The sequence below is a fragment of the Balaenoptera acutorostrata genome, chromosome 7 (assembly GCF_949987535.1).
Source record: "Balaenoptera acutorostrata chromosome 7, mBalAcu1.1, whole genome shotgun sequence".
Lineage (NCBI taxonomy): Eukaryota > Metazoa > Chordata > Mammalia > Artiodactyla > Balaenopteridae > Balaenoptera > Balaenoptera acutorostrata.
The window spans coordinates 77,612,564-77,633,896 of NC_080070.1; the positions used below are offsets into that span (position 1 = coordinate 77,612,564).

General features: G+C 41.4%; 1 protein-coding gene across 3 annotated transcripts; it reads left to right on the forward strand.

Moving 5' to 3' along the window:
• The first annotated feature begins 2,422 nt into the window (after nt 1-2,422).
• MALSU1 (mitochondrial assembly of ribosomal large subunit 1) lies at nt 2,423-20,409 on the forward strand. 3 transcript variants are annotated; one of them, XR_009008854.1, is made up of 5 exons: nt 2,423-2,703; nt 4,270-4,448; nt 18,758-18,839; nt 19,095-19,209; nt 20,199-20,409. XR_009008854.1 is itself a non-coding variant. In XM_007198716.2 (4 exons), the coding sequence occupies exons 1-4, from the start codon at nt 2,448-2,450 to the stop codon at nt 20,384-20,386; spliced, it is 705 nt and encodes a 234-aa protein (XP_007198778.1). In that variant the 5' UTR covers nt 2,423-2,447; the 3' UTR covers nt 20,387-20,409. The 3 variants fall into 3 exon arrangements, 1 of the variants encoding a protein (XP_007198778.1); XR_009008855.1 differs by lacking the exon at nt 20,199-20,409 and adding an exon at nt 19,894-20,170; XM_007198716.2 differs by lacking the exon at nt 19,095-19,209.
• The last annotated feature ends 924 nt before the right edge of the window (nt 20,410-21,333 follow it).

Here is a 21,333-nt window from a genome sequence, read left to right on the forward strand (position 1 = left end):
GCGATGAATTCTTGGTGTCCCAGGAAGCATGGGGCCTGTGGTTTGAGGGCATCCCAGAGCCCCGCCAGGGGCCTCTCAAGTAGGAGGCTCCTATGTGGGAAGAACCTCCTCCACCATTTCTGCACTGAGCCTGTTTGTTGGACCAAAGTGCAAGCTCACATTCCCACCTCTTGCAGCATTGTTTCCTCAGATCTCAGAACCATTGCTCAATCCGGAGCTGGGCCTCTGGGCACCCAGGCTATCATTTCTCCCACAGCCTACAGGAATTGGTAGGGACCTGAAGGCTACCAGCCCTACTTGTACTCATCTTCACAATGAAGGGTGTACTTTCTTCTCACATTGATGTGCAGTTTGCATACAATGGGTCATTCTGAGTAGACTTGTGATTCACGACCTCCCCAAGGACCCTCACCAAGGCCAACAAACATTCCAGTGCCAGGTGCTGGGCTAAGGCAGGGAGGGGAAAGGGGAATAGTCTCTGCCCACTGGGAGCTTCCAGACAGGAGAGATGATGATTAGAGTAAATGTCATCAGTATCATATATTTGTATTTGAAAGTCCAAAATATTGTGGGGTCACATTAGCAGTTCTGTAGGAGCTGGAGAAGGACCTGAGAGGAGGTGATAAATAAAAGGCTCAGGGAGATCGAGTCACTTCAGTCTTACACTGCTAGTGAACAGAAGAGCTGGAAATAAATCTAAGTCTTTTCCAATGGGTTATCATCCAGTCGAACATGGTAAATGTTAAAGACATTTATGAACAAAGGGATGAAGGGCTTCTGAAGGAGTTTCTGAGTTTGTCATGTGCAAAGGTGGAAGAAGGGCACTGTAAAAAAATGGAATGGAATAGTATGTGCAAAGCTCAGCATGGAAAGGTTATGGTGTGTTTGGAAAACAGCAAAAAGCAGATGAGGCTAAAATAATTTTAGCCGGAAGCATGGAAGATGGAAAGAGTAGAGACAGATTGGAGACAGGAGAGCCAGGTAGGAGGCTGCCCCAGTAATTCGCCAAAAGCTGTTGAGGGTTCAGACTGAGGAAGGAACAGTGGGAATGAAGACGAGAAGTTGGATTCAAAAAATATTTTGGAGGTAGCATAAGCAGGATTTGAGAATGGAATAGTTGTTGCAGGAAGATCCTGCAGTGAATGCAGTCCAGAATTTAGGAGATTTGGGGGGGATGATGACCCATTAAACGAGATGGCAAATACAGGTGGTAAAGCAGGTTTGGGTGTTCAGAAAAAATAGTGGAAACGCAGAACTGATGGCAAATGCTGGGAGAAGCACCAAATCCATGCCTATGGGGAAATGGAAGTGAAAAGGATGAGACTTAACTTTATCTGTAACACTTTATTCTTCTTATTTTCAAAAGCACCAAATCCATGCCTATGGGGAAATGGAAGTGAAAAGGATGAGACTTAACTTTATCTGTAACACTTTATTCTTCTTATTTTCAAAAATAACTTGAAGCAATTGTGACTATTCAGGGTGGTACACACAGGTGCTTATATTAGTTTCTGTAGTTTTTAATTTTAAAAATTAATGCTTGGAGTTATTTCTTTAAAGGAAATTAAGTAATGTGTCAAGCATTTGGAGTACCTACTATGTGCTTGGCACTGCTCCAGGCATCCGAGGTATTTGCCCCCTTCTACTAGCCTCTTCCTTTCAGAAGTTACCAGGCTGGAGTTCAGAAACAGCTTCTGGTTCCAGCTTGGCCACAGGCCAAGTCATTTTTCCTCCCTGGGTCTCTTTCAGCTCTCACATCCTATGATTCAATACTGTAACTGCAACTCAGCATTCCTTATTCTCACCGAGGTGAGCGCCACAGCGCAGTACATTAGCATAAAATAACTCCATTCGGGGAGTGTCCCTGAAGGCCTGACCTACTAAGAACGTTTTCCATATGGTCCTTAATCTCTGCCTCCCACCCAACCCCCGCCCAGGATAACAGATGTTCCTCATGGGATTTCAAATTTGCAAGGGAATCTTGACAACTTCTTTGGTAATGGGCTATGTCCTAATTCCAGTCTAATCAACAGAAGCAACTTCCGTACTTTCAGCTTTAGGTGCTGTGGAGAGAACAGATAAAAACAAAAATTTCTGCCTTCATGCTGTTTACATTCCAGTGAACGGAACCATCAAGGAAAAATAAGAACAATTCAAGGAAGACACAGTGCGTCAGTACGGTGCAGGGAGACGCAAGGTGAGTAGTGATATCCCAGTCCTCGGACGCCTACAAAACCTAATCCCTAATCCCTAAATTCTTCCGGGTCACTGTCGGGTTACCCTTCTCCTCCCTCTCCGCCCACGGCCCCACCTTCGGGCCCTGGCCACGCCCACGCTCCTGACGTCAATTTTCCAAGCCCTGGCGCGTCGACCTGGCCTATGGGAAGCCGCAGGCCCGCCCGAGCCCCATTAAGCCCCGCCTCGTGAGTCGACGCGTGGCGACGGCGATGGGGCCGTGGGGTTGCGTGGCGCTGCGGCTCGGGGCGCTGCTATGGCGCCGGGCTTTCTCCCCGGGAGCGTGGCCCGCGGCGGCCGCGGGGCTCCGGCTTCGGCTGCTGTCCGTGGGGCGGCTTCCGGTGGGACCGACGCTCGGCAGGGTCTGCCCGGCCCACGACCGAGCGCGCGGCCTGCACGGCGGGCCGGGCCTGGAGGAGCGGGCTGAGGGAACCGCCGGCGAGGGGCGCCCGGAGTCAGGCACCGCAGGTACGGGCGAGGAGGAGGGAGACGGGTCCCAGCTAAGGAGGCTGAGTTCCTCTCTTTTTGCATTTCTCGTGGGGTCACAAAACTCCTACAGAGCAGAACTGGAAGGGACTGCAAAGGTTGTCGGCACCAACTTTGCATTTCACAGTGAGATCAAGAGATGGACTGAAGTCTCCCAAACCCCAGGCGTCTGTCCGAACGGCCACGTCGGACCCTTGGCATCACAACCTCACCGTCCTCATCCCCCTTAACACTCTGTCTAGGGTTCCGAGAAATGGACTTGTCGGGAGTGTTGGGGCGTGAGGATTCTGAGGAAGAGCCAGGGTCTGGGGGCTCAGGGGTGCGTAAGAAGCGCTAATAGGAGATGGGGCCAATTTAAGAGCCTCTAAGTATTGTAAGCTTTTAGAAACTTGAGAGGTGGTAAACAGATCACACCTGTGAAAGGATAAAGTATGAGAGGGAGAGGTTAGCTACTAGGGCCCTGGGAGTGAGCTTTAGAACTGGAGAGAGCTGTTAAGTCCACAGGCTGTAATACACCAGGGTGAAGAGCTGAATATCTAAATCTCTAGAGGAAAAAAAAAAAACAAAAAACGGCTTTCACAGATAACAGTTGTTACATAACCCAACTGGCATCGTAAGAAAATCTTGAGAGTTCAAAATGAGAACTGCTGTTAAAATTTTAACCCTCGGATTGGTAGATTTGGGGCCACACACTTAGTCAGCTAGTTCTGAGCTTATCTCTCAAATGAAGGTTGTGGACAGATACTACCCAAGAGCCCTTCCAGTTCACAGTTCTAATTCTGTGACCCTTTATGGCTGGAATTCAATTTAATATGCCCCAAGATATTACCACCTCCCCAAATGGTGCTCCTGTTTTCCTCTCTTTTTTTAAAATTATTATTATTAACCTTTTTTTTTTTGGCTGTGTTGGGTCTTTGTTGCTCCGCATGGGCTTTCTCTAGTTGCGGCGAGCGGGGGATACTCTTTGTTGGGGTGCGCGGCCTTCTCACTGCTGTGGCTTCTCTTGTTGCAGAGCACGGGCTCTAGTCACGCGGCCCTCAGTAGCTGTAGCGCACGGGCTTAGCAGCCGTGGCTCGCAGGCTCTAGAGCGTAGGCTCAGCAGTTGTGGTGCATGGGCTTAGTTGCTCCGCAGCATGTGGGATCTTCCCGGACCAGGGCTCGAACCCGTGTCCCCTGCATTGGCAGGTGGACTCCCCACCACTGCGCCACCAGGGAATTCCTGTTTTCCTCTCTTTGTATAGCAGTTCTCTGCTTCAGCTGTGTTACTCATTTCCTCAGGTACTAGAACAGAAAGCCATTGTTGCTGATGTCTGGTGGTTCTTGCATGTGCTAATGGGAAAGGATGTGTGTGGTGGCTGTCTGTGACCTGCGCACCCTTCCCATAAGTTGAGCAGTGCTGTATGAAAGCAGTGCCCAGCTTCAACTTCCAGGAGGCCTGAACACCTTCATGGCGGAGCAGTTTCGCTGTCAGCTGCCCGCATCTCTGGGTGCATATCGTGTCTGTCTTTACTTGGCCATCTGACACAAGCAAATCTTTATGCATTTCAGATCATACTGGTCCCAAGTTTGACATCGATATGCTGGTTTCACTTCTGAGGCAAGAAAATGCAAGAGACATTTGTGTCATCAAGGTTCCTCCAGAAATGGAATATACAGATTACTTTGTAATTGGTAGTGGAACTTCCACTCGACACTTACATGCCATGGCCTACTACATTGTGAAAATGGTAGGATGCTTTCTTTTTCTTTGGAACCTTTAACTTAATGGAATAGTGTCAATGCATCAGGTGGAAGAGCAACATTTAAAAACAACCCTTCACATAAGATTATATAAGAAGCCCAGATTTTTAGAATTTGCGTGAGTGTTTTATGTTCGTTGATAGTGAAAGTTATGGGGACCAATATCTAGCCTTAGTGGGTCAGGATATTTTACATCCTTGTCTCTTGTGACAAAAAAAATAATACAAAAAAAAACTACCTGAGGCAGGCTAGAAGACAGTATAACCCAGAGGGATTTCTAGAGCAAAACTATCCAGTGTGACACCCACTAGCACCATGTGGCTATGTAATTATAAAATAAAACTAAAAATTCAGTTCTTCAGTTGTACTAGCCACATTTCAGGTGCTTGGTGGCCGTATGTGGCTAATGGCTACCATACTGGACACAAATATAAAACATTTCCATAGTTGCAGAAACTTCTATTGGGTAGTGCTGGCCTAGAGTTTAATTCAAATGTTTGAGCATGTCCAGTGTTCCCAGGCACGGTGCTGGGTATTGGGAAGACAAAAATGAAAAAGATCAGTTCTTGCCCTCCAAATTCACAGGTCTAGTTGAGGAAACAGAAGGCAGTTCATTTTCCAACTAGACTGAATAGGAATCAGAATGAGGAAGAAAGTGTACTTGGAAGCTGATTCTGATACCACTCTAGAGGGGAACATACTTCTTTCACCCTGTTGAAAATTGGTCAGAGAGGGGACAGTTAAGACGAAAAGAATAGCTGGGATTGCCTAGAGAAGGGTGGTAAAATAGGGGACTGAGAACAAAACCCTGGTGCAACATGGCAGAACAAAGGAAGATTCAAAAAGAGGGGGTAGTTGGAGAGACTAAGAGAACTAGGAGGGCATGGAGAAGTTAAAAGGCAGGATCCTAGGGTCTCTGTCAGATGTAATAGTAAGACAGAGTAAGTAAGACTTAGAAATGACCATTGGACTTGGAGATATAAAAAGAATGAGAGATTTTTCAGAGAAAGTTTCTGTGGAAGAGCAAGGGAGGGGAACAGAAATTCCTTTTGCAAAAATTTTAGATGAGGGAGAAAAATGCAAGGTCAAGAAAGTTTTGTTCTTGTTTGTGGTAAAATATACATGACAAAACTGAACATTTTAGCCATTTTTAGGTGTTCAGTTAAGTGACGTTAATTACATTCACATTGCTGTGCAACCATTACCACTATCCATCTCCAGAACGTTTTTCTTTTTTCATCTTGCAAAAAACTGTACACATTAAACAATAACTTCCCATTCTTCCTTCCCCCAGCCTCTGGCGTCCACCATACTGCTTTCTGTCTCTGTGAATTTCACTACACTAATAAGTACCTCCTTGAGCGGAATCATACTCTAATTTTCCTTTTGTGACTGGCTTATTTCACTTAGCATAATATTTTTCAAGGTTCATCTGTGTTGTAGCATGTGTCAGAATTTCCTTCTTTTTAAGACTGAATATTTTAATGTATGTATATACCACATTTTATCTTATTCACCCATTGGTGGGCATTTGGATTGCTTCCACATTTTGGCCATTGTGAATAATGCTGCTATAAACATGAGTGTAGAAATATCTGTTCAGATCCCTGCTTTTATTTAATTTCATAAGTGGAATTGCCAGATCATGGTAATTCTGTGTTTAATTTTTTGAGGAACCATCACACTTTTACACAGTAGCTGCACCACTTTACATTCCCACCAGCAGTGCACAAGTGTTCCAGTTTCTCCACATGCTCACTACTTGTTATTTTCGTTATTTTCTGGTTTGTTAATAATATTGATAGTAATCCTAATGAGCCTGAAGTGGTACCTTGTGGTTTTGATTTGCATTTCCCTAAATTAGTGATGTTGAGCATCTTTTCTCATGGTTATTAGCCATTTGTGTACATTTGGAGAAATGCCTATTCAGGTCCTTTGCCCATGTTTTAATCGAGTTTGTTTTTTTATTGTGAAGTTGTAGGAGTTCTCTGTATATTCTGGATATAAATCCCGTATCATCTATGTGATGTGCAAATATTTTCTGCCATTCTGTAGGTGCCTTCTTACTCTGTTGATTGTGTCCTTTGATGCACCAAAGTTTTAAATTTTTCTGCTTTTGCTTTTGGTCTCATATCCAAGAAATCATTGCCAAATCCAATGTCATGAAGCTTTTCCACTGTGTTTTCTTCTTTTTTTTGGGGGGGGGGATTACTTTATTTATTTTTATTTTTTTGAATTTTAGAATTTTATATTTTTATACAGCACGTTCTTATTAGTTATCCATTTTATACATATTAGTATATATATGTCAATCCCACTCTCCCAATTCATCACACCACCACCTGCCCCCGCCACTTTCCCTCCTTCGTGTCCATAACGTTTGTTCTCTACATCTGTGTCTCTGTTTCTGCCCTGCAAACCAGTTCATCTGTACCATTTTTCTAGATTCCACATATATGCGTTAATATACGATATTTGTTTTTCTCTTTCTGACTTACTTCACTCTGTATGCCAGTCTCTAGCTCCATCCACGTCTCTACAAATGACCCAATTTCGTTCCTTTTAATGGCTGAGTAATATTCCATTGTATATATGTACCACATCTTCTTTATGCATTCGTCTGTTGATGGGCATTTAGGTTGCTTCCATGTCTTGGCTATTGTCAGTAGTGCTGTAATGAACATTGGGGTGCATGTGTCTTTTTTGAATTATGGTTTTCTTTGGGTATATGCCCGGTAGTGGGATTGCTGGGTCATACGGTAATTCTATTTTTAGTTTTTTAAGGAACCTCCATACTGTTCTCCATAGTGCCTGTATCAATTTACATTCCCACCAACAGTGCAAGAGGGTTCCCTTTTCTCCACACCCTCTCCAGCATTTGTTGTTTGTAGATTTTCTGATAATGCCCATTATAACCAATGTGAGGTGATACCTCATTGTAGTTTTGATTTGCATTTCTCTAATAATTAGTGATGCTGAGCAGCTTTTCATGTGCTTCTTGGCCATCTGTATGTCTTCTTTGGAGAAATGTCTATTGAGGTCTTCTGCCCATTTTTGGATTGGGTTGTTTGTATTTTAATATTGAGCTGCATGAGCTGTTTATATATTTTGGAGATTAGTCCTTTGTCCGTTGATTCGTTTGCAAATATTTTTTCCCATTCTGAGGGTTGTCTTTTCATCTTGTTTGTAGTTTCCTTTGCTTTGCAAAAGTTTTTAAGTTTCATTAAGTCCTATGTGTTTATTTTTGTTTTTATTTCCATTACTTTAGGAGGTGGATCAAAAAAGATCTTGCTGTGATTTATGTCAAAGAGCGTTTTTCCTATGTTTTCCTCTAAGAGTTTTTTTTTTTTTTTTAATTAATTAATTTATTTATGGCTGCTTGCTGGCTTTCTCTAGTTGCGGTGTTGCAGTGCGTGGGCTTCTCATTGCGGTGGCTTCTTTGGTTGCTGAGCATGGGCTCTAGGCACACAGGCTTCAGTAGTTGTGGCTCGTGGGCTCTAGAGCGCAGGCTCAGTAGTTGTGGCGCATGGCCTTAGTTGCTCTGCGGCATGTGGGATCTTCCCGGCCCAGGGCTCGAACCCGTGTCCCCTGCATTGGCAGGCGGATTCTTAACCACTGCACCACCAGGGAAGCCCCCTCTAAGAGTCTTATACTGTCCAGTCTTACATTTAGGTCTCTAATCCATTTTGAGTTTATTTTTGTGTATGGTGTTACGGAGTGTTCTAATTTCATACTTTTATGTGTACCTGTCCAATTTTCCCAGCACCACTTATTGAAGAGACTGTCTTTTCTCCACTGTATATGCTTGCCTCCTTTATCAAAGATAAGGTGACCATATGTGTGTGGGTTTATCTCTGGGCTTTCTATCCTGTTCCATTGATCTATATTTCTGTCTTTGTGCCAGTACCATATGGTTTTGATTACTGTAACTTTGTAGTATAGTCTGGAGGGAGTCTGATTCCTTCAGCTCCATCTTTTTCCCTCAAGACTGATTTGGCTATTCGGGGTCTTTTGTGTCTGCATACAAATTTTAAGATGATTTGTTCTAGTTCTGTAAAAAATGCCATTGGTAATTTGATAGGTATTGCATTGAATCTGTAGATTGCTTTGGGTAGTATAGTTATTTTCACAATATTGATTCTTCCAATCTAAGAACATGGTATATCTCTCCGTTTGTATCATCTTTAATTTCTTTCATCAGTGTCGTATAGTTTTCTGCATACAGGTCTTTTATCTCCCTAGTCAGGTTTATTCCTAGGTATTTTATTCTTTTTGTTGCAATGGTAAATGGGAGTGTTTCCTTAATTTCTCTTTCAGATTTTTCATCATTAGTGTATAGGAATGCAAGAGATTTCTGTGCATTAATTTTGTATCTTGCTACGTTACCAAATTCATTGATTAGCTCTAGTAGTTTTCTGGTGGCATCTTTAGGATTCTCTATGTATAGTGTCACGTCATCTGCAAACAGTGACAGTTTTACTTGTTCTTTTCCAATTTGTATTCCTTTTATTTCTTTTTCTTCTCTGATTGTCGTGGCTAGGACTTCCAAAACTATGTTGAATAATAGTGGCGAGAGTGGACATCCTTGTCTCGTTCCTGATCTTAGAGGAAATGCTTTCAGTTTTTCACCATTGAGAATGATGTTTGCTGTGGGTTTGTCATATATGGCCTGTATTATGTTGAGGTAGATTCCCTCTGTGCCCACTTTCTGGAGAGTTTTTATCATAAATGGGTGTTGAATTTTGTCAAAAGCTTTTTGTGCATCTATTGTGATGATCATATGGTTTTTATTCTTCAGTTTGTTAATATGGTATATCACATTGATTGATTTGCATATACTGAAGAATCCTTGTATCCCTGGGATAAATCCCACTTGATTGTCGTGTATGATCCTTTTAATGTGTTGTTGGATTCTGTTTGCTAGTATTTTGTTGAGGATTTTGGCATCTATATTCATCAGTGATATTGGTCTGTAATTTTCTTTTTTTGTAGTGCCTTTGTCTGGTTTTGGTATCAGGGTGATGGTGGCCTCATAGAGTGAGTTTGGGAGTGTTCCTTCCTCTGAAATTTTTTGGAAGAGTTTGAGAAGGATGGATGTTAGCTCTTCTCTAAATGTTTGATAGAATTCACCTGTGAAGCCATCTGGTCCTGGACTTCTGTTTGTTGGAAGATTTTTAATCACAGTTTCAATTTCATTACTTGTGATTGGTCTATTCATATTTTCTATTTCTTCCTGGTTCAGTCTTGGAAGGTTATACCTTTCCAAGAATTTCTCCATTTCTTCCAGCTTGTCCAATTTATTGGCATAGAGTTGCTTGTAGTAGTTTCTCAGGGTGGTCTGTAATTCTGCGGTGTCTGTTGTAACTTCTCCTTTTTGTTTCTAGTTTTATTGATTTGAGTCCTCTCCCTCTTTTTCTTGATGAGTCTGGCTAATGGTTTATCAATTTTGTTTATCTTCTCAAAGAACCAGCTTTCAGTTTTATTGATCTTTGCTATTGTTTTCTTTGTTTCTGTTTCATTTATTTCTGCTCTGAACTTTATGATTTCTTTCCTTCTGCTAACTTTGGGTTTTGTTTGTTCTTCTTTCTCTAGTTCCTTTAGGTGTATGGTTAGTTTGAGATTTTTCTTGTTTCTTGAGGTAGGATTGTATTGCTATAAACGTCCCTCTTAGAACTGCTTTTGCTGCATCCCATAGGTTTTGGATCATCGTGTTTTCATTGTAATTTGTCTCTAGGTATTTTTTGATTTCCTCTTTGATTTCTTCAGTGATCTCTTGGTTATTTAGTAACGTATTGTTTAACCTCCATGTGTTTGTTTTTTACGTTTTTTTCCCTGTAATTGATTTCTAATCTCATAGCTTTGTGGTCAGATAAGATGCTTAATATGATTTCAGTTTTCTTAAATTTACTGGGGCTTGATTTGTGACCCAAGATGTGATTTTTCCTGGAGAATTGTCCGTGTGCACATGAGAAGAAAGTGTAATCTGCTGTTTTTGGATGGAATGTCCTATAAATATCAATGAAATCTATCTGGTCTTTTGTGTCATTTAAACCTTGTGTTTCCTTATTAATTTTCTGTTTGGATGATCTGTCCACTGGTGTAAGTGAGGTGTTAAAGTCCCCCACTATTATTGTGTTACTGTCGATTGCCTCTTTTATAGCTGTTAGCAGTTGCCTAATGTATTGAGGTGCTCCTGTGTTGGGTGCATATATATTTATAATTGTTATATCTTTTTCTTGGATTGATCCATTGATCATTATGTAGTGTCCTTGTCTCTTATAACATTCTTTATTTTAAAGTCTGTTTTATCTGATATGAGTATTGCTATTCCAGCTTTCTTTTGATTTCCATTTGCATGGAATATCTTTTTCTATCCCCTCACTTTCACTTTGTATGTGTCCCTACATTTGAAGTGAGTCTCTTGTAGACAGCATATATATGGGTCTTGTTTTTGTATCCATTCAGCAAGCCTGTGTCTTTTGGTTGGAGCATTTAATCCGTTCATGTTTAAGGTAATTATTGATATGTGTGTTCCTATTACCATTTTCTTAATTGTTATGGGTTTGTTTTTGTAGGTCCTTTTCTTCTCTTGTGTTTCCCACTTAGAGAAGTTCCTTTAGCATTTGTTGTAGAGTTGGTTTGGTGGTGCTGAATTCTCTTTTGCTTGTCTGTAAAGCTTTTGATTTCTCCATGGAATCTCAGTGAGATCCTTGCTGGGTAGAGTAGTCTTGGTTGTAGGTTATTCCCTTTCATCACTTGAAATATATCATGCCACTCCCTTCTGGCTTGTAGAGTGTCTGCTGAGAAATCAGCTGTTAACCTTATGGGAGTTCCCTTGTATGTTTTTTGTCATTTTTCCCTTGTTGCTTTCAATAATTTTTGTCTTTAATTTTTGTCAATTTGATTACCATGTGTCTCGGTGTGTTTCTCCTTGGGTTTATCTTTCCTGGGACTCTCTGTGCTTCTTGGACTTGGATGGCTATTTCCTTTCCCATGTTAGGGAAGTTTTCAACTACAATCTCTTCAAATCTTTTCTCGGCTCCTTTCTCTGTCTCTTCTCCTTCTGGGACCCCTATGATGTGAATGTTGTTGCGTTTAATGTTGTCCCAGAGGTCTCTTAGGCTGTCTTCATTTCTTTTCATTCTTTTTTCTTTATTTTGTTCCATGGCAGTGAATTCCACCATTCCGTCTTCCAGGTCACTTATCCGTTCTTCTGCCTCAGTTATTCTGCTATTGGTTCCCTCTAGTGTATTTTTCATTTCAATTATTGTATTGTTTATCTCTGTTTGTTTATTCTTTAATTCTTCTAGGTCTTTGTTAAACAGTTCTTGCATCTTCTCGATCTTTGCCTCCATTCTTTTTCTGAGGTCCTGCATCATCTTCACTATCGTTATTCTGAATTCTTTTTCTGGATGGTTTCCTATCTGCACTTCATTTAGTTGTTTTTCTGGGGTTTTATCTTGTTCCTTCATCTGGTACATAGCCCTCTGCCTTTTCATCTTGTCTATCTTTCTGTGACTGTGGTTTTTGTTCCACAGGCTGCAGGATTGTAGTTCTTCTTGCTTTTGCTGTCTGCCCTCTGGTGGATGAGGCTATCTAAGAGGCTTGTGCAAGTTTCCTGATGGGAGGGACTGGTGGTGGGTAGAGCTGGGTGTTGCTCTGGTAGGCAGAGCTCAGTAAAACTTTAATCCGCTTGTCTGCTGATGGGTGGGGCTGGTTTCCCTCCCTGTTGGTTCTTTGGCCTGAGGGGACCCAACACTGGAGCCTACCCAGCTCTTTGGTGGGGCTAATGGCGGATTCCGGGAGGGCTCACACCAAGAAGTACTCCCCAGAACTTCTGCTGCCAGTGTCCTTGTCCCCACGGTGAGCCACAGCCACCCCCGCCTCTGCAGGAGACCCTCCAACACTGGCAGGTAGGTCTGATTCAGTGTCCTATGGGGTCACTGCTCCTTCCCCTGGGTCCCGATGCGCACACTACTTTGTGTGTGCCCTCCAAGAGTGGAGTCTCTGTTCCCCTCAGTCCTGTTGGAGTCCTGCAATCAAATCCCACTAGCCTTCAAAGTCTGGTTCTCTAGGAGTTCCTCCTCCCGTTGCCGGACCCCCAGGTTGGGAAGCCTGACGTGGGGCTCAGAACCTTCACTCCAGTGGGTGGACTTCTGTGGTATAAGTGTTCTCCAGTTTGTGAGTCACCCACCCAGCAGTTATGGGATTTGATTTTATTGTGAGTGTGCCCCTCCCACCGTCTCATTGTGGCTTCTCCTTTGTCTTTGGATGTGGGGTATCTTTTTTGGTGAGTTCCAGTGTCTTCCCGGTGATGATTGTTCAGCAGTTAGTTGTGATTCTGGTGCTCTCGCAAGAGGGAGTGAGCGCACGTCCTTCTACTCCACCATCTTGAACCAATCTTATCCACTGTGTTTTCTTCTAAGAATTTTATAGTTTTAGGTTTCATGTTTAGGTCTTTGGTATTCAGTTAGTTTTTGTAGATGGTGTCAGATAAAGACTCCAACTTCATTCTCTTGCATGTAGATAATCTAGTTTTCCCAGCACCATTTGTTGAAAGGACTGCCTTTCCCTATTGAATTGACTTGGCACCCTTGTTGAAAAATCATTTGACCATATGGGCTCTTTATTTTATTCCAGTGGTCTATAAGTTTATCTTAATCACTGTTTTGATTACTGTAGCTTTGTAGTAAGTTTTTAAATCAGGAAGCTTGAGCTCTTCAACTGTGCTCTTCCCTTTCAAGATTGTTTTTGGCTATTTGGGGTCTCTTTAGATTACATATAAATTTTAGGATGGATTTTTCTATTTGTACAAAAAAAAGTCACTGGGATTTTGATAGAGATTGTATTGAATCTGTAAGTAAAGTCTTAACAATATTGTGTTCCAATTCATGGATACAGAGTGTCTGCTTATTGGTGGCACCTTTGCAACGCTTTCTAGTTTTCATCGTGCGAGTTTTGCTTCCATGGTTATGTTTATTTCTAAGTATTTTATCCGTTTTGATTCTATTGTAAATAGAAATATTTTCTTTTTTAAAAAAATTTATTTATTGATGGCTGAGTTGGGTCTTCGTTGCTGCACGCAGGCTTCCTCTGGTTGCAGTGAGTGGGCTACTCTTCGTTGTGGTGTGCAGGCTTCTCATTGCGGTGGCTTCTCTTGTTGTGGAGCACAGGCTCTAGGCGCACGGGCTTCAGTAGCTGTGGCATGCAGGCTCAGTAGTTGGGGCTCGCAGGCTCTAGAGCACAGGCTCAGTAGTTGTGGCGCATGGACGTAGCTGCTCCGCGGTATGTGGAACCTTCTGAGACCAGGGCTCGAACCCATGTCCCCTGCATTGGCAGGCGGGTTCTTAACCATTGTGCCACCAGGGAAGTTCCCTAATTGTTTTCTTAATTTTCTTTTCAGGTTCCTTATTAAGTGTACAGAAACGCAACTGATTTTGGGGTTTTGATCTAATATCCTACAGCTTTGCTGAATTCATTTTTTCTAACAGGTTTTTTTGGGTGCAATCTTTAGGGTTTTCTTTTCTTTTTTAAAAAAAATAAATAAATAAATAAATTTATTTATTTTGGGCTGTGTTGGGTCTTCGTTGCTGCCTGCAGGCTTTCTCTAGTTGCGGCGAGCAGGGGCTACTCTTTGTTGTGCGCAGGCTTCTCATTGCGGTGGCTTCTCTTGTCGCGGAGCACGGGCTCTAGGCCTGCAGGCTTCAGTAGTTGTGGCTCGCAGGCTCTAGAGTGCAGGCGCAGTAGTTGTGGCGCACGGGCTTAGTTGCTCTGCAGCATGTGGGATCTTCCTGGGCCAGGGCTCGAACCCATGTCCCTTGCGTTGGCAGGCAGATTCTTAACCACTGCGCCACCAGGGAAGCCCTAGGGTTTTCTATGTATAAAGATCATGTCATCTGCAAACTGAGACAATTTTATTTCTTCCTTTCCAATTTTGTTACTTTTTTCTTTTCTTTTCCCTTGCTCTAATTGCCATGGCTAGAACTTCCAGTACTGTGTTGAATAGAAGGTGGCAAAAGTGGGCATTCTTGTGTTTTTCCTGATCTGAGAGGAAAAACTTTCAGTTTTTTGCCATCAAGTATGATGATAGCTAATCGCCGTGGGCTCTTCATGTATGGCCTTTATTACCTTAAGGTAGGTTTTTTTTTTTTTTTTTCCTTATCTGTGTTGTGTTTTTATCATGAAAGGGTATTGAACTTTGTCAAATGCTTTTTCTGCATAAATTTGAGATGATCCTGTGGTTTTCGTCTTTCATTTTGTTAATGTGGTTTATTACATTGGTTTTTTCAATTAATTTATTTTTGGCTGTGTTGGGTCTTCGTTGCTGTGCACGGGCTGTTTCTAGTAGTGGCAAGTGGGGGCTACTCTTTGTTGCAGTGTGCAGGCTTCTCATTGCGGTGGCTTCTCTCGTTGTGGAGCACAGGCTCTAGGCGCTTGGGCTTCAGTAATTGTGGCACGTGGGCTCAGCAGTTGTGGCTCATGGGCTCTAGAGCACAGACTCTAGGACTTGTGGCGCTCGGGGTTAGTTGCTCCATGGCATGTGGGATCTTGCCAGACCAGGGCTCGAACCCATGTCCCCTGCCTTGGCAGGTGGATTCCTAACCACTGTGCCACCAGGGAAGTCCCTACATTGATTTTTTTCATGTGGAATCATCCTTACATTCCAGGAATAAATCCCATGTGGTGTTGATATATAATTCTTTGAATGCGGTATTCAATTAGGTTTGCTAATATTTCGTTCAGGATCTTTCTATCAGTATTCATCAAGGATATTGGTCTGTAGTTTTTTTTATAGGGTCTTTGTCTGGTCTTGGTATCAGGTTAATGCTACTCCCATAGAATAAGTTAGGAAGTGTTCCCTCCTCTTCAGTTTTTTTGGAAGAGTTTTAGCAAAATTTGATGTCAGCTTATGTTTAAGTATTTGGTAGAATTCACCAGTGAAGAAGCTGTGTGGTCCAGGTCTTTCCTTTGTTGGGAGGTTTTTTCCTTCCTTCTTCTCTGTGTGTTCTTTTCTCCATACCCGACCCTTTCTTTTGAGATACAATTGTGTTGGGAGGTTTTTGATTCATGACTTAATCCTGTTGCTGTTATTGAATAGGGCTATTCATACTTTCTGTTTCTTCATGATGCAGTCTTGGTAGGTTGTGTGTTTCTAGGAATTTGTCCATTTATTCTGGGTTTTCCAGTTTGTTTTGTCTCTAATGTCTCCTCACTCATTTCTGATTTTAGTTATTTGGGGGCTTATTGGTCAATTTTGTTGATCTTTTTGAAAAACGAAATCTTGGTTTCATTGATTTTTGTCTATTTTGTTTTAATTTGGTCATTGACTTCTTCCTTCTGCCAGCTTTAAGTTTAATTAGTTCTTCATTTCCTGGTTCTTTTTATTTTATAATATTTATTGGACTATAGTTGATTTACAGTGTTGTGTTAGTTTCAGGTATACAGCAAAGTGAACCAGTTATACATATATCCACTCTTTTTTAGATTCTTTTCCCATATAGATCATTACAGAGTATTGTGTAGAGTTCCCTGTGCTATACAGTAGGTCCTTACTAGTTATCTATTTTATATATAGTAGTGTGTATGTATGAATCCCAATCTCCCAATTTGTCCACCCCCGCCCGCCTCCCCCGCTTTTCCCCCCTGGTAACCATAAGTTTGTTTTCTACATCTGTGACTCTATTTCTGCTTTGTAAATAAGTTGATTTGTACCATTTTTTTTAGAGTCCACATATAAGCAATATCATGATACTTGTCTTTGTCTGTCTGACTTCACTTAGTATGATAATCTCTAGGTCCATCCATGTGGCTGCAAATGGCATTATTTCTTTCTTTTTTATGGCTGAGTAATATTCTATTGTATATATGTACCACATCTTCTTTATCCACTCGTCTGTCAAAGGACATTTAGGTTGCTTCCATGTCTTGGCTATTGTAAATAGTGCTGCAGTGAACATTGGGATGGATGTGTCTTCTTGAATTATGGTTTTCTCTGGATATATGGCCAGGAGTGGGCTTGCTGGATCATATGGTAGTTCTATATACATCTATATCTATATATCTATCTATATCTATATCTGTATCTATATCTATCTATATCTCTTAAGGTAGGTTTTTTGACCATGCCGCATGGTGTGCAGGATCTTAGTTCCCCACCCAGGGGTTGAAGCCACACCCCTGCATAGTGTTAACCACTGGACTGCCAGGGAAGTCCCTCATATGGTAGTTCTGTATTTAGTTTTTTGAGGAACCCCCATACTGTTCTCCATAGTGGCTGTACCAATTTACATTCCCACCAACACTGTAGGAGAGTTCCCTTTTCTCCACACCCTCTCCAGCATTTATTTATTTATTTAAATTAATTTTTATTGGAGTATAGTTGAGTTACAGTGTTGTTAGTTTCTGCTGTACAGCAAAGTGAATCAGTTATACATATACATTTATCCACTCTTTTTTAGATTCTTTTCTCATATAGGTCATTACAGAGTATTGTAGAGTTCCCTCAATACTCTTATTAATTCTTACAGTCGGTTCTTATTAGTTATATATTTTATATATAGTAGTATCTATAGTATATGTCTATCCCAATCTCCCAATTTATCCCCCCTCCCCCCTCAATAACCATAAGTTTGTTTTCTGTATCTGTGACTATTTGTTTTGTAAATAAGCTCATTTGTACCATTTTTTTAGATTCCACATATAACTGATATCATATGATATTTGTCTCATTTACTTCACTCAGTTTGATAATCTCTAGGTCCATGTTCCTGCAAACAGCATTATTTCATTCTTTTTTTATGGCTGAGTAATATTCCATTGTATATATGTACTACATTTTTATCCACTTCTCTATGGACATTTCAGTTGCTTCCATGTCTTGGCTGTTGTAAGTAGTGCTGCAGTGAACATTGGGGTGCATCTGTCTTTTTGAATTATGGTTTTCTCTGGATATATGCCCAGGAGTGGGATTGCTGGGTCATATGGTAATTCTGTTTTTAGTGTTTTAAGGAACCTCCATATTGTTCTCCATAGTGGTTGTATCAATTTACATTCCCACCAACGGTGCAAGAGGGTTCCCTTTTCTCCACACCCTTTCTAGCATTTATTATTTGTCGATTTTTTGATGGTGCATTTCCTAGTTCTTTAAGGTATAAATTCATGTTGTTGATTTGGGAACTATTTTTTTCATGTAAGCATATACAGCTACAAATTTTCTTCTTACTGCTGCTCTCACTGCGTTCTATAACTTCATTTGTCTCAAGATATTTTCTAATTTCCCTTGTGATTTCTTCTTTGATCAGTTGTTTAAGGTAATAAAACAATTGTTTGATTTCCGCATATTTGTGGATTTTCTAGTTTTACTTCTGTTGATTTCTAGTTCATTTCATTGTGATCAGAAAATATACTTTATATGAGTTTAATCTTTGAATTTATTAAGACTTGTTTTGTTGCCTAACGTATGATCTATCCTGGAGAATGTTCCATGTGCACTTGAGAAAAATGTGTATTCTGTTGTTGGGTAGAATGTTCTGTTAATGTCCATTAGGTTCACTTGGTCTGTAGTGTTGTTCAAGTTCTCTATTTCCTTATTGATCTTCCATCCATTAATGCAAATGGGGTATTGAGTCTCCTATATTACTGGGTTGCTATCTGTTTCTCCCTTCAGTTTTGTCAGTGTTTGTTTCATATATTTAGGAGCTCTGGTTTTTGGTGCATGTTTCTAATTGTTATGTCATCTTGGTTGGTTGACCCTTTTATCATTATATAATGTCCTTGTCTTGTAATAGTATTTTTTCTAACAGTGTATTTGTTGTTTTAGACTATTCATGGAATTTGTTGGGAATAGAGATTATGGGATGATAAAATCCCATTAACATTGTCATGAAAGTAGATGAGATGGAATCATTAGAACTGAGAAGACCTAGCCTTAAAACAGGAAGGCAGCATCTGTCTCCCCTGAGAGGGAAAGGAAGCTGGGATGGACAGAAAGGATGATGTATGTGAGAAGTGGATATTGAGAGAGTTTAGGCCTGCCTCTGAGGCACCTTGGTAAATGAGTGAGGTGGCCCTGTCAGAAGGGTTTGGGCAGGAGGATTCAGGAGAGAGGTGTAGGAGGTGGGTAGGATTTAAGGGGGAAAATAGTTTCCCTGTGTTATTAAGGGGCATGGTGTAGCTGTGAGGAATGAATAAGCTAGTTGCCAAATTAAGACCCAAGAAAAATATCCCCAGACCCTCAGTAAGAACAGAGATTTTCCCTATCCTCTTCCCCTTTAACATGTGATCTGGTTTTTTTCAGTACAAATATCTGAAATGTAAAAGTGAGCCTCATGTTAAGATCGAAGGGAAGGACACTGATGACTGGCTCTGTGTGGACTTTGGTAAGTTATTTTGGCACATTCTACAGATAAATATTTGATATTGCACTAATCTTGAACTATTTTCAGTTGTAAAAGGATTGAGATCTGAGTGTTTCTCCACATACATTTTTTTTTAACTTTAGAATTTTATTTTTTTATACAGCAGTTTCTTATCTCCGCATACAATTTTTGAAGTGTGTCTAAAATAAGTTTTCTTATAACTTAGTTGGTCTTATTCACATGTGAAATCCTCATCTCACATGGTATGTATGTGAGTTGTCATACAGGTCAGAAAGCTGGTGGAGAACAGGATGGATAACATGGGAGAGATCCCCTAGTGGTGGTGGAAGGCACCTTGGGGTACACATAACCTTGGCCGTAAATAACTCAGGTAAGGTGAAGGGCATTCTAGGCACAGGGAAGGACAAGAACAGAGGACTAGAATTTTGAAAAGATTTAACAAATTTGGGTATTAATGCTTGCATAGTTTCAAATTATTTCCCCAAAAGATAGTTAATACAAAGGGAAAAACAGTAACTGAAGAACTGTGAAGGGTCTGAGATTTTATCTTACCTGTAAGCTAACAAGTTAGTCAAGGTTTGATGAAGCAGTTTGTTACTCAGCAATAGCAGTAGCCAGCATCAAGCAGCATTTTTGCACCAGGGTCCCTGAGCAACACAAGACCAGATGGCACCTGCACACAAAGTTCCACGAGAAGAACCCTGAGATTAGGGTATCCACATCTTTTGTAATGGGCAGGAAGCAGGCCTGCATTTGCTCTGGTGGAAAACACTTTTTCGGCCAAGGCTGTATGTCAGGGTTTGTCAGCCTTGCCACTATTAACATTTTCGGCCAGGTAATTCAGGTGCGGAGGAATATTCTGTGTATTGTAGGATGTTCTCCTTCTCCTCTCCACCCCCCCAACTGTGAAAATCAAAAATGTCCCTGATTGAAAACCACTGCTGTAAGCACACTTGCGCTTTGATCCAGAGGGAGACAGTAATTCTGAGAATATTTGCCAACATCCTTAAAAATAATAGTCCAGAACAAAAGCCTGTCGGTGCTTTGCTCACAGGCTGTGCAGAAATGTGATGATACCCTTGGAGGACTGTCTCCCAAGCGAAACCCATCACAAGTAATGTTACAAATTGATATCATATACCTCCTGTATGATGCACTGAGAAAAGCACAGCATCACTTCTGTGGTATTTTTGCTGGATGGTGTCCACAATTTGCATTTCTAACAAGTTCTCAGGTAATGCTAATCTGGGGTTCACACTTTGAGAACCACTGTTCTTACTGTCACAGAGGTTTATGAGATCACAAGGGTAAAGGCAAATGAACTGCTTCTTCATTGTAAGTCTTATCTGTCCTTGATAGGCAGCATGGTGATTCATTTGATGCTTCCAGAAACCAGAGAAATCTATGAATTAGAGAAATTATGGACCCTTCGTTCTTATGATGACCAGTTAGCTCAGATAGCACCTGAGACCTTACCTGAAGACTTCATTCTTGGAATAGAAGATGACACTTCATCTCTGGCTCCTGTGGAGTTTAAATGTGAATAAAATGATATGAACTGCTTTAGTCATTTCAGATTTGGATTGAGTCACTTATAACTCCTAAACCCTGCCTAGCTGGTTGTTGTCAAAACAAGTCTTATCTATGGACACTAATCCTAACTGACACATGGAAATTGTAGGTAAGTGAGCTAATTCTCACACCATGAATCAGTACATTCAAACTAAAATTAATATATTGTCTTTGTTCCTGAGATCTCAGCAGGATTTCCTGGAAGTTGCATTGGCCCCTGTGTTTTACTTGAGCTCTCTGCTAAGAGTTTATTTTTATTTTATTTTTTGCTGACAAAGCAAGAGACTTTATTGGGAAGGGGCACCCAGGTGGAGAGCAGGAGGGTAAAGGAACCCAGGAGGACTGCTCCACCACATGGCTCACAGTCTCGTTTTATGGGAATGGGGTTAGTTTCTGGGTTGTCTCTGGCCAGTCATTCTGGCTCGGGGTCCTTCCTGGTGGCGCACGCATGGCTCAGCCAAGGTGGATTCCAGTGAGAGGGATTCTGGGAGGTTGGCAGGACATATAGACTGGAGTCTCCTCTCTCCTTTTGACCTTTCCTGAGTTCTTCCAGTTGGTAGTAGCTTGTTAGTTCTGCATTCCTTACCAGGACCTCCTATTTAAGATAACTCATGCAAGTGGTTACTATGTTGCCTGGCCAGGGCAGGCAGTTTCAGTGTTTCCCCTAACAACTCCTCCCTGAGAGACTTCATACTCAAGATAATTCTTGGGAATTGGAGCGGAGGTCTCTTTCTTCTGTAACTACTTCCTGCTGAGAGTTGGCGTAGTCCTGCCTAGTCGAGTAGAAGTCTCTCTCTACCTGATCTAAATTGAGGTATTCTGTGCCTGAAACTGGCGTTCATCCTTGTAGTAACAGCAGTTTAGCTGAAACTGTTGGACCCTGTGGGGGATGAACCTTGTAAGCAGTTGAAGCAGACAAGGG